General features: G+C 39.0%; 1 protein-coding gene across 1 annotated transcript in view; it reads left to right on the top strand.

Annotated features, from left to right (window-relative positions):
• The first annotated feature begins 3,146 nt into the window (after positions 1–3,146).
• The window catches only part of JPH1 (junctophilin 1), a 65,082-nt gene continuing 43,730 nt past the window's right edge, over positions 3,147–24,498 (top strand). The window contains exons 1-2 of the mRNA XM_015824657.1: positions 3,147–3,525; positions 7,617–8,373. Coding sequence (XP_015680143.1) covers positions 3,147–3,525; positions 7,617–8,373 — 1,136 coding nt within the window. The remainder of the gene's footprint in view (positions 3,526–7,616; positions 8,374–24,498) is intronic.

Raw genomic sequence — 24,498 nt, 5'->3', positions numbered from 1 at the left:
ATCGTATCCCTATACCAATTAAATTGTAGTATTTCATGAATAATTTTGAATCAGTTCCTATCGCTCACTCTCATTCAGCTCAAAGGATTCTTGTGAGAATAAAAGAACCAAAGTCATTGCTTGAGTTTCAAAAGAAGAACGTGGGCATTCGTATAATACACCCACTGGAACACAGAGCTGATAAAAATAACCACTGAAAAACATGCATAGGCAAGTTAATGTAAATGAGCATGAGGTAAAATTAAATATCAGCACTGTGAGAATACTTGCATTAGACTTTATATATATTCTTATGCATCTGAAAAACGTGGTAATTTTTCCTACCAATCAATTCCTTCTTTTTAAAGGTTTTTTATAAATGAATTACCATTAGCCCACTACTATAACCTCTGAATCTGAATGGTAAATTTGAAGTCTTCTATCCTGGGTATCTCATTTCAGCCTGCTCTAGTAAGTTATTCATATTATTTATTGTCAGCTGTGGAAAGCTATGATATACACAAATTAATTGATAAATACATATATTAGAATTTGCCCAAAATCCACCTGCAAGAAAACCAAGAATTGCTGTTTGCATATATTTTCCCAGTTTAACTTCTGTGTCATTATTCAGAAAATTCCAGTGAATATTATGCCTATCAGAAATATAGGTAGTCCTCGACTTACAACGGTTCATTTAATGACCGTTCAAAGTTATGATGGCATTGAGAAAAGTGACTTATAACTGTTTTTCATACTTATGACCATTGCAGCATCCCCATGATCACATGATTAAAATTCAGAGACTTGGCAATTGACTCACATTTATGACCATTGCACTGTCCTGAGATCAAGTCACCTTTTGAGAGCTTCTGACAAGCAAAGTGAATGGGGAAGCCAGATTCATTTAACAACCATGTTATTAACTTAACGACTGTAATAATTCGCTTAACAACTGTGGCAAGAAAGATAGAATGGGACAAACTCATTTAACTAATGTCTCACTTAGCAACAGAAATTTTGGGTTCAATTGTGGTCGTAGGTCAAGGACTACATGTTTATGCTTATAGAGGACATTTCCAGAGTTCAAAATTGTTACATATATATAATCTGGCTTCTTTGTTCTAAGAAAAGTATCTCCAGGATAAAGCAAATTATGTGCCTACTGGAAGTATAGCATTTTTATTCCTCTATAAAAGTAATCAGAACTAATGTAACTAAATCTTATAGTCTCAGGGTTATCTTTAACTTCACAAATGAGCTAAGATTGGAATGGAAGATTTACTCACATCTCACACTGCTGGCAAGACAAGCATCAGCTCTCATTGTTGTTCTTCAGTATCTGCCTGAACACATACAGCTGCTATTTCATTCTACATGCTGTAGTTTCACCCTGGACCCCATGATTTCTCCTTGGGGATGGCAGATGGACATTCCATCTGATTGTGGTTCCATTTATGGATCTGTCATGTATTTGCCATCCCCTCTCCAAACGCTCAATCCTGCTGGTTCCTATGACAACCTACATATCTTTCTATTGTTTCTCCAAGGCCCCCTTCCTGTAGTTTTTATTTCTATTTTTCTCCTAGCCTGTCAAACTTATTTCCTACTTTTCCTTCCAGCATGCCACTGCTTCCACCACATTCTTTTATTGTTCTATGTAATCCATTGCTCTAACTTGGCAACCCTCATCTGCAGATATTCCGCTTCAAAGCTGTGTTTTCTCTGACTTCTGTAGAAAATCTTACACCCCAGGAAGGAAGTACCCACTGGAGTTAAGGCCTTGTGCATATAGAATTCTGTTCTCCCTGTTTATTTCTATTGCCTTTTAGATTTGGAAGAAGCCATCCTGTTGCCATTTTTTTACAGCCCTTTTTGCGCTGAAAGTAGATTTGGACTGAGACATGCTCACAGCTTTATTTCTTATAGCTACATGCGGCTTTTCTTGCAAGATGTTGAGGCAACTTATGAGTTCTTCAGATTTTATTGTCACTAAAATATTATAAAGGTAGGCTAGATAGAAATAGATTCTGACCCAAGGATGCTGAAATGATTGTCAAAACTAAGCAAAGATTTCAAGCAAGTATCATAATAATAGTTCAGCATTCAACAGATGCAGATGTCCTTAACACTTTACTTTCAGGATGGACCTGAATAATTTCTGCCTGTACAAGGAACAAAGATAGTAATTCTGCCTTCCTGAAACAAATCTGCTGTAATCTCCACTTACAGCAAAATGAAGTAAGAATGAGCTACACAACTATGTTTGTAGAATCTGCAGTGCTCTTTTTGTAAAAAAAAAAAAAAAAAAAAAGGTGCGGGAACACACACAGGTCATACAACCCACCTTGCTACAAGGGTAGCTACAAGGTTCGGGAACTCCATTCTGGGCGTTCTATGGGAAAAAAAGCCCTGAGAATCTGTATGTATGTTTGTTTGTGAGAGAGATTCTTAATGCCACAGTATAAGAATATACATCTAATTCTATAAGATATAACTGAAAGTACCTAGCAAGGTTCCAGCAATAGCCAACCTTGTTGGCTTTGTAGTCCTCAGCTCACGAAGGCATATTTTGCCACTGTTTTGCACCCAGAGAATTAAAATTGTCTTATCTCATCCAATCTGAAGCAATTCACTCTTATAAATTGTAATTTCGGAAATCAATAACTAAGCAACATCCCCAAGGAAGACTTGTTCAAAAACAAATGCAGAGAAAGGAAGGAGCTCTGTTCATGCTCAGAGACAGAAGCCTAAAAGGGCGGCCAATTTTTCCTAGCCGCACAAGCACACAGCTTCGCCCTCCCCTAAGGCCAGATGGCAACTCTTGGGGCTGGCGAGCGTTTGCTTTCGAGTTCCCGGAACCAGCCTTTTCTCACGCGCCTCCGGAGACACCTGCCCCTGCGGGCTCCGCCTCGCTTGCCGCGCCTCCTGTTCGTTTCCTTCGCCCGGGGTAGAGCCGGGCGGCGAGGGCCGAGGACGGAAGGAGGGGACGGGCAAGGAGGGGAGGAGCAGAGCCGAGGGCGGGAGTCAGTGCCGAGCCGAAGATCGCTGAGTGGGACGGAGCCGCGGCATTTGTCGCGGGCACCTTGGCAGGGAACGTAGCGCGCGGCGGCGGCGCGAGGTGGCGAAGGAGTAATCTCGGCCCGGGCGCGCCCCGCTCCCCCTGAATGACGGGCGGCAGGTTCGACTTCGACGATGGCGGCACCTATTGCGGCGGCTGGGAGGACGGCAAAGCCCACGGGCACGGCATTTGCACCGGGCCCAAAGGGCAGGGCGAGTACGCGGGTTCGTGGGCGCACGGCTTCGAGGTGGTGGGCACTTACACCTGGCCCAGCGGCAACACCTACCACGGGTATTGGGCGCAAGGCAAACGCCACGGGCTGGGCGTGGAGACGAAGGGCAAATGGATGTACCGGGGCGAGTGGTCGCATGGCTTCAAGGGCCGCTACGGCGTGCGCCAGAGCCTCACCAGCCCTGCCCGCTACGAGGGCACCTGGAGCAACGGGCTGCAGGACGGTTACGGCGTCGAGACCTACGGGGACGGAGGTGAGTGGGTGAGCTGAGGAGCGGCCGCTAGGGGGCGCCCGGGGCCGGCGCACATTGGGGCGTGCAAAGCGCTGCTCTTCCACACGGGCGTGTGCAACCGCGGGGCTCAAGAGTGCGAAGGTGCGCTCAGCAGGTAATGCGTTTGGTTTCTCTTGCTTTCAGTTTCATTTTTTTTTTAGGAAAAAAAGTCTCATCTACTAGGAATAAACGCATTCAGATGAATTCTTGGAGACCTGTAGCTCGCAAAGAAATATTTATAGAGTCCTCGCTGGAATAAACTTGTCAATCGATAAAGCAATTGCGAAGAAATACAAATGGGCTCAAATTATAGCAAACCCGAGAATTTAATAACAGTTCTGAGCATCATTCACAGATCTTTTACACTTTGGTAGAGGTATTTTGGCATCATTTTACTTTTTTCCATCGTTAAACTATTGAGAGTCAAAAATATTCGCTTGACATCAACTAGAAATTTACCAGGAATTCCCAAGGTACTTTATCCCACTTTCTCCCTGGGCTGTATTTCCATTAGTAGAACTAAATATGGCTACTCTGATTTCAGTTTGGAATTTCACTTAAGTCATCCTCAGGAACACTTGCCAAAGAATTTCTGAGTTATTAAGCTGCACTGTAAGTGCAAAATTTTCTCACAGTTAATTACAAAAGTTTGTATCTTTGCTCTTAATTTCCCTTAGAAATATGCCAGTTTTAAATGAAACACCATTAGTACTCAGAATTTTTTCTTTGCTTACTATTTGTTAGAAATTTATTGCTCTGGCTAATATTGATAAAATATTGATAGCACAAACCATACTTTGACAATCATATAGTAGAGAGCATACCATCAATAATATCATTTCAATAAAAATATAAAAATAAGAGTAAAAGAAATGGAGGCCATGAAGCCCAACCAGAGATAAAATAAATTATAAAAAGGAATTTAATGTCTGATGTTTCTAGCCAGTATCAACATAATGAGTATCTTATTGGAGTTCAGTGAAACATTGATTCACTGTTTCTGCCATGCTGAAATCGGTAATATGGGTTTTATAAGCATGTTGATGGCACCTGATTAAAACTTCAGCTGATCCCACTGAATGGTTCGATGTAGATACTGAAGATCCAAAAATATAAGTTAGGCTACAGTTCTTTCCTCACTACGCCTCAGGGTGTGCAAGGTCCTGTTATTCAGGTCTGAAATCAAATGAGTTCAGAATATTTTTTTCATACAGATATGAAGTTGCAAATGCATGACATTCTTCTAGGTATCTAGCTGTAGTAGGAGATAATTGAAATCAGTCAGTATAGTTAACCTTATCCGGAATTAAGAAGGGTTTAATTAGGAATCTTTAGGACTATCTCTTGTTTTTCCCCCTTTTTTTCTATTAAATGATATTTAACAGGGAGAATAGAAATATATCTGCAATATTCCCTGTGTTTTGTTATTTATCAATAGTTTTAATAGTATTTTCTTTTTTTTAATATCAGGACATCATTTTATATGGAATTAATTAATTAGGAATCTTAATAAAAATGTTAGAGTGCAGTTCTCTGGCAATTTGCATCCCTATCCCAGAACAGCACTGTATTGTGAGCTTTCCCCTCCAGGGTCAGAGATAAGGCTATATCTAGATAGAAAGGTAAAAATCTCACCTTCAGTCCTGTCTCTTTATGGTTTAAAAGGAGCAGTTAACTGAAGAAGCTAACAACACAGAAAGTTGTACATACTTTCAATAGTGTACTTGCCCTAAACCTGCTGAAAATTTGAAATAGTAGGAAGACTGGGGGAGCATAGAACATGATCAGAACACACAGTGTATCAATTCCTTTCCCATGATAGTTTTCATCCAGCAGGACATAGACAATATTAGTGAAAAGGATTACAATTCTCATCTTCATTTACACATATAGAATTTAGATATAGGATTGTGCTTTGATATTCCCTGGGAAATCATGAATTAATTCTTTGTTAAAATTTAATATGTTATCAAAAGGCCAGATATGAAATTGTCATATATTTTCTCCTGTTAAGAGTTGAGGATAATTTTAGCATGTCTGTAGTTGATGTGAAATGTTTCTGTGTAGGCTTACTTGTAGTGAATCTTGCATATTTCTATTGTAAAAATACTTTAAAATAATCTATTTTATATTAGGTATATGACAAAAACAATATTCTTGAGCATGATGATATCCAGTCCTAATCCTATGACATTATTCTAGAAGAAAAAATGTTTGCCATTAATATTTCAATTTCTTCTGGCTTCAAAGTGAACATTGCAAGGATATCAAACAAGCATCTTCAGGAGACAGTACATCTTGTTCAGATAACTCTTTCAGCGGCATCCTCTATTTGTGTCTTTTGAACACTAGTTATTGTTTGGCTTATTTCCAGTGACAACATTTATGGAAGGCTATAGAACCATTCTGGATGTATTCTAACCTAAAGATATTTTACTAATGTTGTGCGTTATGAGTATTAATCTCATAGCCATCCCATGCTTAAGGAAAGACAAAATAAATATACATATGTAAATAAAAAGGAATCTTTCTTTTGTGTGGGCAATTAATATTGCATAAATACTGTACAAAATATGTACTTTGCAGATTATTTCATAATACTTTATATCCAAATCTATTTAGAGAAAAAAAAACGTATTTTTAAAGATATCTTATTCTGTTTTGGCACTCTCTGTACAGAACTGTGTGATGACGAAATGCTATGCAACTTCTTACTTAGATGAAAGACCCATTTATAGCATAACAGCTCAGTTCGCTGAGGGTTTGCTGGTACATAACTGTCCAGATGGTACTTTTTGTAATGTGTACATACGTAGGGAGCCATTGTAGCCCATTCTTTTATTTCATTCATATCCAAGGATCAATGCTTCTGATTTGGAAGACCCAGAAAATATAGATATATATACATATTTTTCAGCCATGATCCCAGTGATTATAGCTATGTGCCTTGTGGTAAACATGATTTCAAATTAAGTCATATTCAGTAATTGATAAGCTTTCCTTTAAAATGTTTTAAAATATTTAAGATTTTAAAAAATCTTTTGAATCTTTATATCTCACAGCCATACTTTAGTTTCTTAAGACATTATTAATATATTTCATAAAGCTTATTTCAAGTAACTGGGCAGAGAATTATAGCTTCTAAATTCTTTTCAAAAGGTCACTTTCCAGTTCAATATTGATTGGTTGATTATATGTCATCAAGTTGGTTTTAACTCTTAATGGCCACATATATTTTGTCCCCAACACTCTCTCCCCAACCTGCTCCTTTAGGTCTTCCAATGGTACATCCATTGCCACTGTAATCATGTCCATCTACTTTATTGCTCATAGTGCCTTTTTCCTTCCAACTTTCACAGCATTGTAGACTTTTTAAGAGCACTAAGTCTTCACAATCTTATATATTGCTTTATACAAAATCTTACAAGGCAATATAATTTACAGTATTGAGTCACCAAGTATTTTATATAAATGTTTTTTAATTGTTGTGTGCTGTTAAATATGAGATTATTCTGTGGGAAATGTTTAGTAGAAAGTATAAATTATTATTTTCAGAGTTACCTAGGGATGATAACTTTATCTAAGTCATTCATCAAAAAGTACAATGAACGACATTTCAACGATGTCAATATTAACTGTGAAAGCTAAAGAAAATCCATTATATAGAATGAAAGTTCAAATCCTTTTGTAGATTGCCACTGTTGAGGAAAATCTTGCTTTCATATTTACTGTGTTTTTAAAGTATACAGATGGTAAAATGTATGCTTGAATTCCTTAAAATTATTTCTATAGATTCATTCTACAGGTACTGTCTTCAGTGGTGGGATTCAGGCAGTTTGCACAGTTCGGCAGAACCGGTAGCTAATCTTTTGTTGTCCAGGCCCAGAATGGACTTCCAGAAGCAGCATCCACACAGAGAACCGGTTGTTCACCTATTTGAATCCCACCACTGGCTGTCTTAAAATACTTGTGTTAAAAAATACAAAAATTGAATCCTGTGGACTGATGATGAATAAATTTGAATAAAAAATTCAAATATTTATTTATTTATTTCATTATTTTTCTTTGACAAGGTACATACCAGGGACAATGGACAGGAGGGATGAGACACGGCTATGGTATGCGGCAAAGTGTTCCTTATGGCATGGCGACTGTGATCCGTTCACCCCTCCGAACATCTCTAGCTTCACTCCGTAGCGAGCAGAGCAATGGCACAGTTCTACATGATATCGCTGCAGACAGTCCTGCTGGAACTAGAGGAGGATTTGTGTTGAATTTTCATAGTGACCCCGATAGTGTCGGTAGTAAGAAAAAAGGAGGCCTGTTCAGAAGAGGATCTCTTCTTGGTAGTATAAAACTTAGAAAATCTGAATCAAAATCATCCATTTCTAGCAAACGCAGCTCTGTCAGGAGTGATGCTGCCATGAGCAGGATTAGTTCTAGTGATGCCAATTCTACCATTAGTTTTGGAGATATGGACTGTGATTATTCTCCAGTAGAAGACCATGTTGATGCTACCACCACAGAAACCTATATGGGTGAATGGAAGAATGATAAGCGTAATGGCTTTGGTATTAGTGAGCGTTCAAATGGTATGAAATATGAAGGTGAGTGGCTAAACAATAAGAGACATGGATATGGATGTACTATGTTTCCAGATGGCACAAAGGAAGAGGGAAAGTATAAAAACAATGTTTTGGTCCGTGGAATAAGGAAGCAGCTTATACCAATAAGGAACACAAAAACTAAAGAAAAGGTGGAACGAGCACTTGAAGGTACCCAGCGTGCAGCTGCCATGGCTAGAACTAAAGTGGAAATTGCAACCTCCAGGTAGGTCCATTCTTGGCTTTAATGACATAGACTAGAAAGCTCTTGATAACTAGGAATTATAGCTTATGCTTTTTTGCATGGAACCTATTTGGTTCAATCAAATTGGATATCAAAGTAAGAAGGAAAGGGGGTCAAAATGTTTGAGCTGTACAATCATGCTGAAATGAGGTTGCACAATATTGACAGCATTGATTGTTGACACTCTAGAATGTATAAATCTATTTAGAAACTAAATCATGTGTATTTTCCCCCTGCACTGGTTCTTAGCATGATTTCTTTTTCTGACTAAACCTGCAATTGACACTGAAGATAAAGGGCGTATCTGCTAAATTGATTAAAGGCTTTTTCTCTTGAGCATTCTCTTAAGCTTCCCTAGCCTGTGTTCTTTGAAGGATTCTGGAGATTGATGTGAATTAAACTGCTTTTAGGAATTATGTGGGATGTACTGGTTATGCTGAAATCAAAGAATACAATTTTTTTGACAACCATGTAATTTGTCATGTGAGCATCTTGGATGCTTAAGTGAAGCATGACATTTATTTTTAATCTTATATTTTTTGTTAGCAGCTTTGGCAATAATTGTGTTGAAAGTAGGATGCAAAGGCAAATGCAAAGATTTAAATTCAGATTTAATCATATTTAGGCCCCTCTAAATTTAGTGGAATGGCCTAGTCTTTTATTTAAAGCTTCTTGGGTATTTTCGGGTAGCTCATATTAGTCAATTCACAATTTTTTAATAATTGCTACTTCAATGTGGTAAATGTGTTTTTTCCTCAATATCTTCTCTTGCAGGATAACTTTTGCGTTATGTTAGCATGAATGTAAAACCTATTAATGGGAAGATAAACCTTTCAGATAGAGTTAGGAAACTGTGAATTGTTGTTCAGATGTAAAATAATTATTTGAGGAGTTGTACAGAAAATTCAGGAAAATCAGTATTGACACTTGTAATCTTGGCAAAAAAAACATTCTGCAGTTATAAATTGTAAGGATATGTTTATAGTACCTATGTAAAATGATTTTGTGCAACTTACTCCTGACATTTAGATTAAATAAACTTCGTAGGTTATACTTTTTAAGTGTTGCTTCACTATACATGTAGCAGGTCTGAGTTAGGAAACTTCCTATTTAAATAACAGGATTTAGCACAAGTATAAGTAAATTTGTAAAAAATCAGCTTGAAATTTGTATCTAGAGATTGAATGTACATGATTATATAAATACTGTTGCACAATAGTTTGAATTTATAAAGAAGTGCTTGGTAACATTACTTGCTAGCACAGTATTGCATAGATGGAGGGCCTTCACACAGTTTCATGTTGTATACCTTTCCCAGATTAGAAGGCTCTTCACTCAGTCACTCATGCTTCAGTCATCTCCTGAGTAGATTACTGTAATGCATTCTACATGGGGCTGTCCTTGAAGAACATCAAAAAGCTTCAGTTGGTCAATAGCTTTGGCAATTTTGAGTGTGTTTCACTTTGACCGTGTTACATCTTTTGTTGCATTAATAAGTTCCACTGGCTTCAGGTTTGCTTCCAGATGCAAGTCAAGGTGCTAGTTATTACCTGTATGGTGTGGGATCAGGGTACTTGATGAATTGCCTTAATCCAATTTTTTCTACCTGTGCCATTACATTGAGCAGGAGGGACAGACTCCAGGTTAGGGATTGTCATAGTGGGCCCAAGAAGCATTCCTTTTCATAGCTGTGCCTGACTTCTAGAACACTACACTGCCTGAGGTTTGACTGCCCCGATCTGCTCACCTTTTGGGAAGTCTTGAAATCTTTGCTGTTTTCACAGACATGGGGGCCGGCATCAAGCCTATGCTATGGATGAATGGTGTGTTCAAGAGCCCCTTGTATTACTCAGCTAGGAATGGTGTTTCTTTATTTGGTTAATTTAGCCATGTATTTATACTGTATTTTCAGAATTGCATCGGCAGCCATATAAATTGATATATAAAATAAAGTTAAAATTAATAAAATAAACTAGCCTAAAATGTGTTCAAGAATCATCTTATCTTTATTAGATGGCAGATAAATTGTGCACTCTTTTTTCCTCACCAAATGTAATGTATGTACACTATGGGCTTGTATTTAGAAATTTGTATTTTTAAAAAATACACTTATTTTGTTAATTTTTAAAATATTCTTAATTATCAGTTGATATGTGATAGTCAGTTTCGTATGCAATTTGCTGGACCATTTCTAACCTAGCACTATGTTCAAAGCCTAATCTTTTTCAGCCATACTTCCTGGCATCTTAAAAAAAAAAAAAACCAAAAGATGTCAAAATGAAACCAGTAGCTTTCCTCTGAAAAGCATGTTTTCATCATATGAATGATAGTTTGTAGTCAGGGAGGTAAGTTTAATTCATGTGTTATATATGATCCTCAGCCACCAAAAATGTGATCCTAGAGACACTCTACTCCTTTCTTTCTGTTGGCCAGTTAAACAGTATGATCAAATAATCTTTGAGAATTTGGTTGCTGGATGAAGGGCAGTCAATTTGATGCCATTAATAGCATGAAATCAAGCACTATATGATCACTTGGCTGGTGGGGATCATATTACTGGTTTCCTGCCATTAATGGCATTAGGATGGCAGTACTCTACAGTAGACATTGGAAAGAAAAGAATTGAATTAGATATCTGTGGAAGATGTGTTATGTCTGAGATGGGATGTATATGAACACTTACAACTCCTGATAACCAACCTGGTATCTATATGTCTCTCAGAACTGAAAATGCCCCTCTTCACCTTCCAAACGAAAAGATCCTAAGAAATTCCATTTTAAGAAACAGAAACAGGTAATCCTCAACTTATAACAGTTCATTTAGTGACCATTCAAAATTGCAACCCTATGGTCAGCATCCCTATGGTCACATGATCAAAATTCAGAAACTGGGCAACTGGTTCATATTTATGACGGTTGCAGTATCCTGGGCTCATGTGATCAGCTTTTGCAAACTTGTGACAAGTAAAGTCAATAGGGAAGCAAGATTCACTTAACAACCATGTTACTAATTTAACAAATACAATGATTCACTTAGCAACTGTGGCAAGAAAAGTTGTAAAATGGGGCAAACTCACTTCTCACTGTTTCACTTAGTAACATAAATTTTGGGCTCAATTGTGGTCATAACTCAAGGATTATCTATATTGAGAAACATCGCAAGAAGTAATAAATATTAACAAACTCTGTGATGCTGCTGGGTGAGAACCAACAAAAGCTTAGTAGAGTATGGGAACATTTTGGTTGATCTCTAGGAAAATATGCAGGATTGGCCTGATTTGAATGTGGATGTTAGACTTTATCAGAAAACCAGTTTGATTGCCTAGACAGGGAAGTCAATACATTCTGGAAGAAGATTGCAATATACCATTTCCATATCTTAAAATGTACGTGTAGGGATTATGCTCAACATGTAGGCAAATACAATAGGTTAAACAGAAATAGAATGGATAAAAATGACTAAACTCAGTGCAGATTAAACATTGTTGTGTCTGCCCATTGTGAATCTCGGTTTTTTTTATAATTTTTAAATGAGAAATAAGGGGGGGTAAAATAGAAATCATTTTCCCCCACTGGATTCTGAACTTGATTTTTAAATGGGCAAACTTAAAGCAGATAAATGAATAAGCTCTCCGTTTTCTGACTCCCAGATCAATTTGAATCATTCTTAATCTGGAATATAAAGACAAAAAAAAGTAAATCAACCAGTGAATTTAAAAAGCTATTAAAAAGCAGAAATTACAAGAGTTGATCTAAAATTAATTAGGAGACTGTATGAAATTAATTCAGAGGCCACAGTGTGACAGTTAAAAAAAGATTAAAACAACATAAGAATTTCACAGCCCTTTGTCTAGTATCAAAGAAACAATAAAATAAACACAAGATGAAATTTGCTTGGGAGCAGATTTTAAAACTGATATGTCACATCCTTTAAGGCAGTGGTTCTCAACCTGTGGGTCGGGACCCCATTTGGGGTCGATCGACCATTTCACGGGGGTCGCCAAGCAAGGCTGTCCGCCATTTTTTTTGTCCGCCATTTTTTCCCCTTTTCCAGCGGGTGCCTTACCTCCCTTGGGCTGGGCCAGCTGGTGGTCGGCCTGCTCCGTCTCTGCCGCTTGCCAGCTACGCCTCGGCCGGTGCAGGGGGCGGAACCAAGCATGCGTGGCGCTCCCGGGCAGGGAAAGTCCTCGACTTACGACCGGTTGGGTAGCCCTCAACTTACGACCGGTTTAGTCCTCGACTTACGACCGGTTTAGTCCTCGACGTACGACCGCTTGGGGTCGCGGCATTAAAAAGGTTGAGAACCACTGCTTTAAGGTTTGGGCTTTTATTTTAAAATGAATTTAAAAAAGACAGTGACTTTTAAATGTAGCAGATCTGCGCCACACTTTGGAATTGCCTGTTGAAAGAAGCGAAGTTAATTAATTGTCTTCTAACACAGTGGATTGTACTGTATATGGAAGAAACATTTTTTCTTTTGTGTCCTGATCGCAATGAATTAATAACTAAGCAGTACAGAAGCTGCTAGTTATGGAGGCCATTTGCTAAGACATTTGTCGGTTGCAACATTTCATGCCAAGTCCTTTTCTCAAGGAATTTTGGGTGGTCAGCTCTTCATGTACATCTGCTTGCCACACAGATCAGCCCCCACATGCCTGCCTTTAAAGTGGATGCTGCAAGTGCTTGCTTAAATTACTGGCACTGTATTAATAGTGCTACTGCATATAGATAGCAAGCCCAGATTTTCTTAAAACAAAAGCTTATCTGAAATAAAACATATGAAGCAAAAGAGGAAAGGTGTGGAAAGGGTTTCTTAATTTTTGTCTGCCAGTTTTTCACTTTAATTTGGCCCACTTTAGCTTCCCAATAAGTTGTGTATTTGCTGGATAGTACCGTATGCACATTTGCCTGGTGGGAACAACACACTCATTCAGTGATAATCTGGCTTCACTAGATAAAGACACACCAGACTAACATATATGGTGTGACTAGATATCAGTGTTTGGATGTAGGTTAAAGTAGTTTATACTGGCTAGAGAAAGAAGACATGACTGAGAAAACCCAGTCATGATCATAAATTCAATGGCAATTAGAGATTTGCAGAAATTAGCTTTGTGAGAACAGAAGGAGGAGCTTTATATATATGTCCCTCAAGCCTGGTTTATGTAGATTGTGCAGTTTCAGTGGAATAGAGGAAGATATAGGTCTTAAAGCAGCTTGGGAAACAATATTTTTATATGCCTCCTATATAAGTCAGGTGGTACAATATGTTATACCACTGAAATACTTAGAGTAAGTTGAAGTTACGATGGATCATATAACTGGCTTAAGTGAAGATGCCCACGCTTTTAAAGAAGCATTCACAAAAATAAAATGAGTCACAGCCATTCCTGTTCTTGTTAGTAAAAAATATACATTTCTTAATTAGCCTTTTAAGCGTGTCTCCACAAAGCGTGTCTTCCTCAAACTGTAGCACTGAATAGGTAGTAGACAAAAGAGACAGTATAAGAAGAGTATTATTTCCAAGCGTTGGACGTGCAAGTTAATAATATCTCATATTCTTGAACAGAGTACTCAGATTAAAACTCATAAGGGATGCATGCCATTTGCTATATTTTATTAGCCCAAAGGCTGCAACACTGAATAAGAAAGTGTACACTAATGCACTAATAAGAAAATCCCTAATCTCTTTTAATACTTATCAGAAAAAATACTGCTTACAATTTAGAACAGAACAGAACAGGAACAGAGCAGGAACAGAAGCTGGAAGAGACCTTGAAAGTCTTCTAGTCCAGCCCCCTGCTCAAGCAGGAGAACCTATACCAGTAGTGGCGAACCTATGGCACGCGTGCCAGAGCCGGCACTTGGAGCCCTCTCTGTGGGGACAAGTGCTGTTGCCCCAGCCTCGCCTCCCCCCATGACCCCCTCCTCACCAGCAGCCCCCCCTGGAGGAGAGTCGTCCCCGAGCGTGGCCCACATGGAGCAGCGCAGCCAAGGACATGGCAGCCAGGCAGCATAGACAAGACTCTGCCCTCACGGCCCATCCCACAGAGATGCTGCGGGGCGCGGGCAGAGGGTATGGCCGCCATGGTGCTGCTGGGCTGCCTGGGTGATCTGTGGCAGGCCCTGGAGGTGGTGAGTGGCCCTGTGGGCAGGCAGGGTGGGGGCGGGGCAGGGGCAGGGGTCTGAGTGGGGGTGGGGCCAGTTTTGGGGCACTCATGCTCTAAAAGGTTCGCCATCACTGACCTATACCATTTCAGACAAGTGACTGTCTAGCCTTTTTAAAAAAATCTCCAGTGATGGAGCGCCTACAATTTCTGGGGACAAGCTATTCCACTGATTAATTGTCCTCACTGTCAGGAAGTTTCTCCTTAATTCCAGGTTGCTTCTCTCTTTGATCAGTTTCCAATCATTGTTTCTTGTCTTGCCCTCTGGTGCTTTGGTGAGTAACGTGACCCCGTCTTTTTTGTGGTGGCCCCTCAAATACTGGAATACTGCTATCATGTCTCCCGTATTTCTTCTTTTCTTTAGATTAGCCAAGCCCAAGTCCTGCAGCCGTTCTTTGTATGTTTTAGTCTTCAGGCCTTTGATCATCTTAGTTGCTATTCTCTGAATTTTTTCCAAACTCTCAATATCTTTTTTGTGGTACAGTGACCAAAACTGGCTGCAGTATTCCAGGTGTGGTCTTACTAGGGTTTTATAAAGCGGTACTAATACTTTGCATGATCTTGATTCTATGCCTCTGTTTATACAATCCAGGATTGTATTAGCTTTTTTGGCTGCTGCTGCACACTGCTGGTTCATGGTTAAGTGATCGTCCACTAGGACTCCAAGGCCTCTCACAGTTATTGTTTTTAAGCCAGGTCTTGCCCAATCTGTACTTATGACTTTGATTTTTTAGGGATTTTCTTATTAGTGCATTAGTGTACACTTTCTTATTCAGTGTGCAGCCTTTGGGCTAATAAAATATAGCAAATGATTTTGATTTTGATTTTATTAAATTTATACCCCGCCCTTCTCCCGGAGGACTCAGGGCGGCTTACAGCCAGTTTAAAACAATGATATAATACAATACAAAATTTAAAAAGATTAAAAATAACTATTTAAATTTGGCCGCTTCTACTAAAAATTTAATTTAAAACCCCTTTAAAATACCCCTAGGCCAGTCCTGCCTNACCCGGATCTCTGGGGGCAGCTCGTTCCAGAGGGTGGGTGCTCCGACAGAGAAGGCTCTCCCCCTGGGGGTCGCCAGCCGACACTGTCTGGCTGACGGCACCCTGAGGAGGCCCTCTCTGTGGGAGCGTATCGGCCGGTGGGAGGCAATCTGTGGCAGAAGGCGGTCTCGGAGGTAACCAGGTCCAATGCCATGGTGCATCCCTTATGAGTTTTAATCTGAGTACTCTGTTCAAGAATATGAGATATTATTAACTTGCACGTCCAACGCTTGGAAATAATACTAAATGTAAAATTTTGCTTTTCTCCACATTGAAACTCATTTTGTTGAATAGGACCCATTGTTCAAGTTTGTCAAGATCTTTTTGGATCCTGAGTTTGTCTTCTGGGGTGTTGGCTACTCCTGCCAGTTTGGTGTCATCTGCAGATTGATGAGTTCCTCTTCAATTCCCTCATCTAAATCATTGATGAAGATATTGAAGAGTACTGGGCCTAAGACGGAATCTTGTAGTACCCCAGTGCTTACTTCTCTCCATGTGGATGTAGTGTCATTGAGGACTACGCGTTGAGTACGGTTTGCCAGCCAGCTACAAATCCATCTGGTGGTGATGTTATCTATTCCCCCTTTTTCTAGCTTACCAAGGAGTAGGTTGTGGTCTATTTTATCAAATGCCTTACTGAAGTCTTATACTACGTCCACAGTATTTCTCTGGTCTATTAGTTTAGTCACTTTGTCGAAGAATGAAATAAGATTGGTTTGGCATGATCTGTTTTTAACAAACCTGTGCTGGCCACTAGTTATAACTTTGTTTGCTTCTAGTTATTCGCAGATCTGTTTTTTGATTATCTTTTCTAGGATCTTCCCAGGTATTGATGTTAAACTAATTGGTCTGTAGTTTCCTGGGTCTGTTTTTTTCCCCTTTCTTGAAGATGGGAAACACATCAGCCCTTTTCCAATCCTCAGGTACTTCCCTGGTGCTCCAGGATTTTTGAAAGATGTGGTGCAATGGTTCTGAGATAACATCTGCCAGCTCCTTCAGAAGTTTGGGATGTAATCTGTCAGGCCCCGGTGATTTATATTCGTCAAGGTCAGATAGGTTTTCTCTTACCAATTTTGTGCTTATTTTAATTTTTGTTTCTAATTTGTCTTTTGCAGTGGTTTTTTTGGTATGTTGGGTTATAGTTTCTTTTTGTGTGAAGACTGATGCAAAGTATGAGTTAAGCAGCTCTGCTTTCTCCCTGTTGCCTGTTATTTCTTTGCCATCTTCTCTCTTTAGTGGACCTACAGTTTCCTTGACTTTTTTCTGTTGTTAATATGTTGGAAGAAACTTTTATTATCGATGATTTCTGTTGCAAATCTTTGTTCGTTCTGAGCCTTTGCTTTCCTGACTGCATCTTTGCATGTTCTGGCTGTCTGCTGATAATCGGCCTTAGTTATGTACTCCTCTTTTTATTTTTTGTATTTGTCCTTTTTGTCTTTCAGTTTGTCAGAGAGATCTTTGTGCAGCCATGCTGGTTTCTTCTTGAATTTCTTGTTTTTCTTTTTCAGTGGTATTGTGCTGGTCTGGGCTTTTATGATCACATTTTTCAGAGTTTCCCACGCTTCTTGGGTTGTTTTATGCTTTAGGATTTTTATCCATGGGATCTTTACTAGGTTCTTCCTGAGTTTGTTAAAGTCAGCTCTTTTGAAGTTCAAGACAGTGGTTGGGTTGTTTTCTGTTGCTAGTGTTTGCGTTATATTAAATTCCAGTATGATGTGGTCACTTTCGCCCAAGGTTCCAGCAACTTCACCTCCCTCTATCACTTCTTCTCTGTTAGTTAGAATTAAGTCTAGTATGGCTTTACATCTAGTTCCCTCCTCTACCTTTTGGATGACAAAGTTGTCAGCTAGATTGGTTAGGAATCTGTTTGATCTCCTGCTCGCTGCAGAGTTTGTCTCCCAGTTGATATCTGGATAGTTGTAGTTTCCCATTGCTATTGTGGTATGCTTCCTACATACATTTGTTAACTGGTTGACAAAGAGTTCATCTATTTCTTCTGATTGGTTCGGTAATATACACCTATGGTAATGTTACTTTTTTCTCTTTTATATTGACCCATATACATTCTGGAGAGATTTTATCTTGGATCATGTGCATTTCTGTAGATATGTGGTGTTCTCTTACGTATAGTGCAACTCCCCCTTCTCTTTTTGTAGACCTGTTTCTTTTGAACAATTTGTATCCATCCATCAGTCCATTCCATCCCGCCAGGTTTCTGTAATGCCAACTAAGTCATACCCTCCCTCATGTACTATTGCTTCTAGTTCGCCCTGTTTGTTCCCAAGCTTGGAACATTTGTATATAAGCATTTAAGACTTTTGTGCCTGTTCGCGGGCATGTTTCCTGTATTTCCTGATTGTTGTTAGGGTTTTTCTTTTTTCTTGGGATTTATGATTGGTTTTGGGTTCTAGAGATTCTAAAGATTGGTCACCCTCCCCCCTCAATTTTAATTTAAAGCCCTCCTGATGAGTTGGGCCAGTCTTTTTCCAAGTACATTTTCCCCTGTTTTCGTGAGGTATAGCCCATCCCTTGCCAGGAATCCTTTGCGTAGGGAATGCAGTCCATGATCCAGGAAACCAATAATAGCTATTTGTATATATTTATTTTAGTGATTTCTGCAGAGGAAAATATCACTTGCTGTTCTTTTAGGGATTTAAAAAGTTTTGGATTACTTATAGGAGTTAGTTGTAGACAAATTTCAGTATTCTCCACCATTTTGTTTGAGATTCTATTTCATACACTTCCTTCAATGTATGTTAGTAGTTCACTCTACCAAATGATGTGAATTTATGTGCAGAGCAGAGCAAACAACTTCCCACTATGGATTAAGCTGCAGTTTTATTTGATCCAAGAAATTAAACTGGTCACTTTTTGAAGGGTAGTGCCAAACAAATTATTAAAATGTTTTAGTTATTATAGTTACAGTATGAACATCATGCAGAGGAGTAGCATTCAACTAGTGGTGATGTAATTAATACAACTTTGTTTGTTTTTGTAAACCATGCTAGCATATTTAATACAGTGCATCTAGGACGTTACAATGTCAAGAACAAGCAAAACATGTACAAAATTCAGTTCTTGAATGGTCTGTAAACAAAGTCATGAGAGATTTGTCGATTTTTACCCTTGGATTTGTGGAATTAAATAGTTCAAATCCTAGCATTGTTACAGTACAATTAGTTGACATTTTTTTGTTTTTAATGTGAACAGTAGTCACATACCTCAGAAATGTGACTCTATACTGTTACATTTTAGCAATAGGACAGACTATAAATTTGAATAATGTTATTCAAGAACTCTCAGCTATGCTTTTTATTCTTAATTCATGCCAAATAACATTACAGAGTATTAATGGTTTAAGGATTTTTAATGCTTTTTCCATTAATATATTTATACAAACAGAACTCAATATTTATTATTTGCTTTCTTTTTGCTTCCAATTACATACATTTCAGAGATATAATGGGATTATTATACTTACATGTGTTAAACAGTTCTTAATCTCCACTCTGAAAGTCAGTTTAAAAATTTTGTAATTTCAGGTTTATGTTGAGGGTTAGCCATATGCATATTGGTGACTTATTAACACTTTTGACTTATTTTCTTTCTGGTGTCTCTTCCATCCAAAGCTACAACTTGGTGTGTCAAAATATTTGCAAGGATTTGCAGCAGCTGAAATTCAGTTCCAAAAAAGGGCTGCAGAGCAAAGTGGGGCACATATTAATACCTGTCTGTAAGTCTTTTAAAGTGCTAGGTCTTTTCATAGGATCCACAATCACAAAAGGGTTGAAATTACACAGTATTTGTTTGAAGAAGGTACAAAGATTGGAGAAGGAATGGAATAAATTGTTTTAAGAAGAAATGTAACTGCATGGAACCATAAATAGGAACATATATTGCAGCATTTGATGGCAAGTCCCTGCTGCTTTTGAGTCACACAAATTATTTTTATGCAGGTATGATCAAATTTAAATAATCAAAATGAAAGACAGCTTTTCACTCATAAACAGGGAGTTAATTAGCATATTACTCTACACTTCTTTATTCAACCTTCTGGGGGTTTAATATNATTAGATATCTGTGGAAGATGTGTTATGTCTGAGATGGGATGTATATGAACACTTACAACTCCTGATAACCAACCTGGTATCTATATGTCTCTCAGAACTGAAAATGCCCCTCTTCACCTTCCAAACGAAAAGATCCTAAGAAATTCCATTTTAAGAAACAGAAACAGGTAATCCTCAACTTATAACAGTTCATTTAGTAACCATTCAAAATTGCAACCCTATGGTCAGCATCCCTATGGTCACATGATCAAAATTCAGAAACTGGGCAACTGGTTCATATTTATGACGATTGCAGTATCCTGGGCTCATGTGATCAGCTTTTGCAAACTTGTGACAAGTAAAGTCAATAACGAAGCGAGATTCACTTAACAACCATGTTACTAATTTAACAAATACAATGATTCACTTAGCAACTGTGGCAAGAAAAGTTGTAAAATGGGGCAAACTCACTTCTCACTGTTTCACTTAGTAACATAAATTTTGGACTCAATTGTGGTCATAACTCAAGGATTATCTATATTGAGAAACATCGCAAGAAGTAATAAATATTAACAAACTCTGTGATGCTGCTGGGTGAGAACCAACAAAAGCTTAGTAGAGTATGGGAACATTTTGGTTGATCTAGGAAAATATGCAGGATTGGCCTGATTTGAATGTGGATGTTAGACTTTATCAGAAAACCAGTTTGATTGCCTAGACAGGGAAGTCAATACATTCTGGAAGAAGATTGCAATATACCATTTCCATATCATTCTTAAAATGTGCGTGTAGGGATTATGCTCAACATGTAGGCAAATACAATAGGTTAAACAGAAATAGAATGGATAAAAATGACTAAACTCAGTGCAGATTAAACATTGTTGTGTCTGCCCATTGTGAATCTCAGTTTTTTTTATAATTTTTAAATGAGAAATAAGGAGGGGGTAAAATAGAAATCATTTTCCCCCACTGGATTCTGAACTTGATTTTTAAATGGGCAAACTTAAAGCAGATACATGAATAAGCTCTCCGTTTTCTGACTCCCAGATCAATTTGAATCATTCTTAATCTGGAATATAAAGACAAAAAAAAGTAAATCAACCAGTGAATTTAAAAAGCTATTAAAAAGCAGAAATTACAAGAGTTGATCTAAAATTAATTAGGAGACTGTATGAAATTAATTCAGAGGCCACAGTGTGACAGTTAAAAAAAGATTAAAACAACATAAGAATTTCACAGCCCTTTGTCTAGTATCAAAGAAACAATAAAATAAACACAAGATGAAATTTGCTTGGGAGCAGATTTTAAAACTGGAATGTCACATCCTTTAAGCCAGGTTTGGGCTTTTATTTTAAAATGAATTTAAAAAAGACAGTGACTTTTAAATGTAGCAGATCTGCGCCACACTTTGGAATTGCCTGTTGAAAGAAGCGAAGTTAATTAATTGTCTTCTAACACAGTGGATTGTACTGTATATGGAAGAAACATTTTTTCTTTTGTGTCCTGATCGCAATGAATTAATAACTAAGCAGTACAGAAGCTGCTAGTTATGGAGGCCATTTGCTAAAACATTTGTCGGTTTCAACATTTCATGCCAAGTCCTTTTCTCAAGGAATTTTGGGTGGTCAGCTCTTCATGTACATCTGCTTGCCACACAGATCAGCCCCCACATGCCTGCCTTTAAAGTGGATGCTGCAAGTGCTTGCTTAAATTACTGGCACTGTATTAATAGTGCTACTGCATATAGATAGCAAGCCCAGATTTTCTTAAAACAAAAGCTTATCTGAAATAAAACATATGAAGCAAAAAAGGAAAGGTGTGGAAAGGGTTTCTTAATTTTTGTCTGCTAGTTTTTCACTTTAATTTGGCCCACTTTAGCTTCCCAATAAGTTGTGTATTTGCTGGATAGTACCGTATGCACATTTGCCTGGTGGGAACAACACACTCATTCAGTGATAATCTGGCTTCACTAGATAAAGACACACCAGACTAACATATATGGTGTGACTAGATATCAATGTTTGGATGTAGGTTAAAGTAGGGCTAATGTTTATACTGGCTAGAGAAAAAAGACATGACTGAGAAAACCCAGTCATGATCATAAATTCAATGGCAATTAGAGATTTGCAGAAATTAGCTTTGTGAGAACAGAAGGAGGAGCTTTATATATATGTCCCTCAAGCCTGGTTTATGTAGATTGTGCAGTTTCAGTGGAATAGAGGAAGATATAGGTCTTAAAGCAGCTTGGGAAACAATATTTTTATATGCCTCCTATATAAGTCAGGTGGTACAATATGTTATACCACTGAAATACTTAGAGTAAATTGAAGTTACGATGGATCATATAACTGGCTTAAGTGAAGATGCCCACACTTTTAAAGAAGCATTCACAAAAATAAAATGAGTCACAGCCATTCCTGTTCTTGTTAGTAAAAAATATACATTTCTTAATTAGCCTTTTTAGCGTGTCTCCACAAAGCTAGATCTTCCTCAAACTGTAGCACTGAATAGGTAGTAAACAAAAGAGACAGTAAAAGAAGAGTATTATTTCCAAGTGTTGGACATGCAAGTTAATAATATCTCATATTCTTGAACAGAGTACTCAGATTAAAACTCATAAGGGATGCATGCCATTTGCTATATTTTATTAGCCCAAAGGCTGCAACACTGAATAAGAAAGTGTACACTAATGCACTAATAAGAAAATCCCTAATCTCTTTTAATACTTATCAGAAAAAATACTGCTTACAATTTAGAATAGAACAGGAACAGAACAGGAACAGAACAAGAACAGAACAGGAACAGAAGCTGGAAGAGACCTTGAAAGTCTTCTAGTCCAGCCCCCTGCTCAAGAAGGAGAACCTATACCAGTGGTGGCGAACCTATGGCACACGTGCCGGAGCCGGCACTTGGAGCCCTCTCTGTGGGGACAAGTGCTGTTGCCCTAGCCTCGCCTCCCCCCATGACCCCCTCCTCACCAGAAGCCCCCCCTGGAGAATAGTCGCCCCCTAGCGTGGCCCACATGGAGCAGCGCAGCCAAGGACATGGCAGCCAGGCAGCATAGACAAGACTCTGCCCTCATGGCCCATCCCACACAGATGCTGCGGGGGGCGGGCAGAGGGCGTGGCCGCCATGGTGCTGCTGGGCTGCCTGGGTGATCTGCGGCAGAGCCTGGAGGTGGTGAGTGGCCCTGTGGGCAGGCAGGGTGGGGGCGGGGCAGGGGCAGGGGGTGGAGTAGGGGTGGGGCCAGTTTTTGGGTACTCATGCGCTAAAAGGTTCGCCATCACTGACCTATACCATTTCAGACAAGTGACTGTCTAGCCTTTTTTTAAAAATCTCCAGTGATGGAGCGCCTACAATTTCTGGGGGCAAGCTATTCCACTGATTAATTGTCCTCACTGTCAGGAAGTTTCTCCTTAATTCCAGGTTGCTTCTCTCTTTGATCAGTTTCCAACCATTGTTTCTTGTCTTGCCCTCTGGTGCTTTGGTGAGTAACGTGACCCCGTCTTCTTTGTGGTGGCCCCTCAAATACTGGAATACTGCTATCATGTCTCCCGTATTTCTTCTTTTCTTTAGATTAGCCAAACCCAAGTCCTGCAGCCGTTCTTTGTATGTTTTAGTCTCCAGCCCTTTGATCATCTTAGTTGCTATTCTCTGAATTTTTTCCAAACTCTCAATATCTTTTTTGTGGTACAGTGACCAAAACTGCCTGCAGTATTCCAGGTGTGGTCTTACTAGGGTTTTATAAAGCGGTACTAATACTTTGCATGATCTTGATTCTATGCCTCTGTTTATACAATCCAGGATTGTATTAGCTTTTTTGGCTGCTGCTGCACACTGCTGGTTCATGGTTAAGTGATCATCCACTAGGACTCCAAGGCCTCTCACAGTTATTGTTTTTAAGCCAGGTCTCGCCCAATCTGTACTTATGACTTTGATTTTTCCTACCGAAATGTAAAACTTTGCTTTTCTCCACATTGAAACTCATTTTGTTGAATAGGACCCATTGTTCAAGTTTGTCAAGATCTTTTTGGATCCTGAGTTTGTCTTCTGGGGTGTTGGCTACTCCTGCCAGTTTGGTGTCATCTGCAGATCGATGAGTTCCCCTTCAATTCCCTCATCTAAATCTTTTATGAAGATATTGAAGAGTACTGGACCTAAGACGGAATCTTGTAGTACCCCAGTGCTTACTTCTCTCCATGTGGATATAGTGTCATTGAGGACTACTCGTTGAGTACGGTTTGCCAGCCAGCTACAAATCCATCTGGTGGTGATGTTATCTATTCCCCCTTTTTCTAGCTTACCAAGGAGTAGGTTGTGGTCTATTTTATCAAATGCCTTACTGAAGTCTAAGTATACTACGTCCACAGTATTTCTCTGGTCTATTAGTTTAGTCACTTTGTCGAAGAATGAAATAAGATTGGTTTGGCATGATCTGTTTTTAACAAACCTGTGCTGTCCACTAGTTATAACTTTGTTTGCTTCTAGTTATTCGCAGATCTGTTTTTTTATTATCTTTTCTAGGATCTTCCCAGGTATTGATGTTAAACTGATTGGTCTGTAGTTTCCTGGGTCTGTTTTTTTCCCCTTTCTTGAAGATGGGAAACACATCAGCCCTTTTCCAACCCTCAGGTACTTCCCCGGTGCTACCAGCGCCTCGGCATAGCCAGCTGATTCCATCGCTGACTATAGGGGGCGAAACTTTGGCCCCCTCGGATCGGGTCCGCAACTTGGGTGTTCTCCTGGATTCGCGGCTGACACTGGATGACCAGTTGGCGGCCGTGACCAGGGGAGCGTTTTATCAGGTTCGCCTGATTCACCAGTTGCGGCCGTTTCTGGACCGG

The sequence above is a fragment of the Protobothrops mucrosquamatus genome, unplaced genomic scaffold (assembly GCF_001527695.2).
Source record: "Protobothrops mucrosquamatus isolate PMUCROS unplaced genomic scaffold, P.Mucros_1.0 scaffold2310, whole genome shotgun sequence".
In the NCBI taxonomy this organism is placed as follows: Eukaryota; Metazoa; Chordata; class Lepidosauria; order Squamata; family Viperidae; genus Protobothrops; species Protobothrops mucrosquamatus.
The sequence above is the reverse complement of the archived record's forward strand: the minus strand, read 5'-3'. Positions and strand labels throughout refer to the sequence as shown.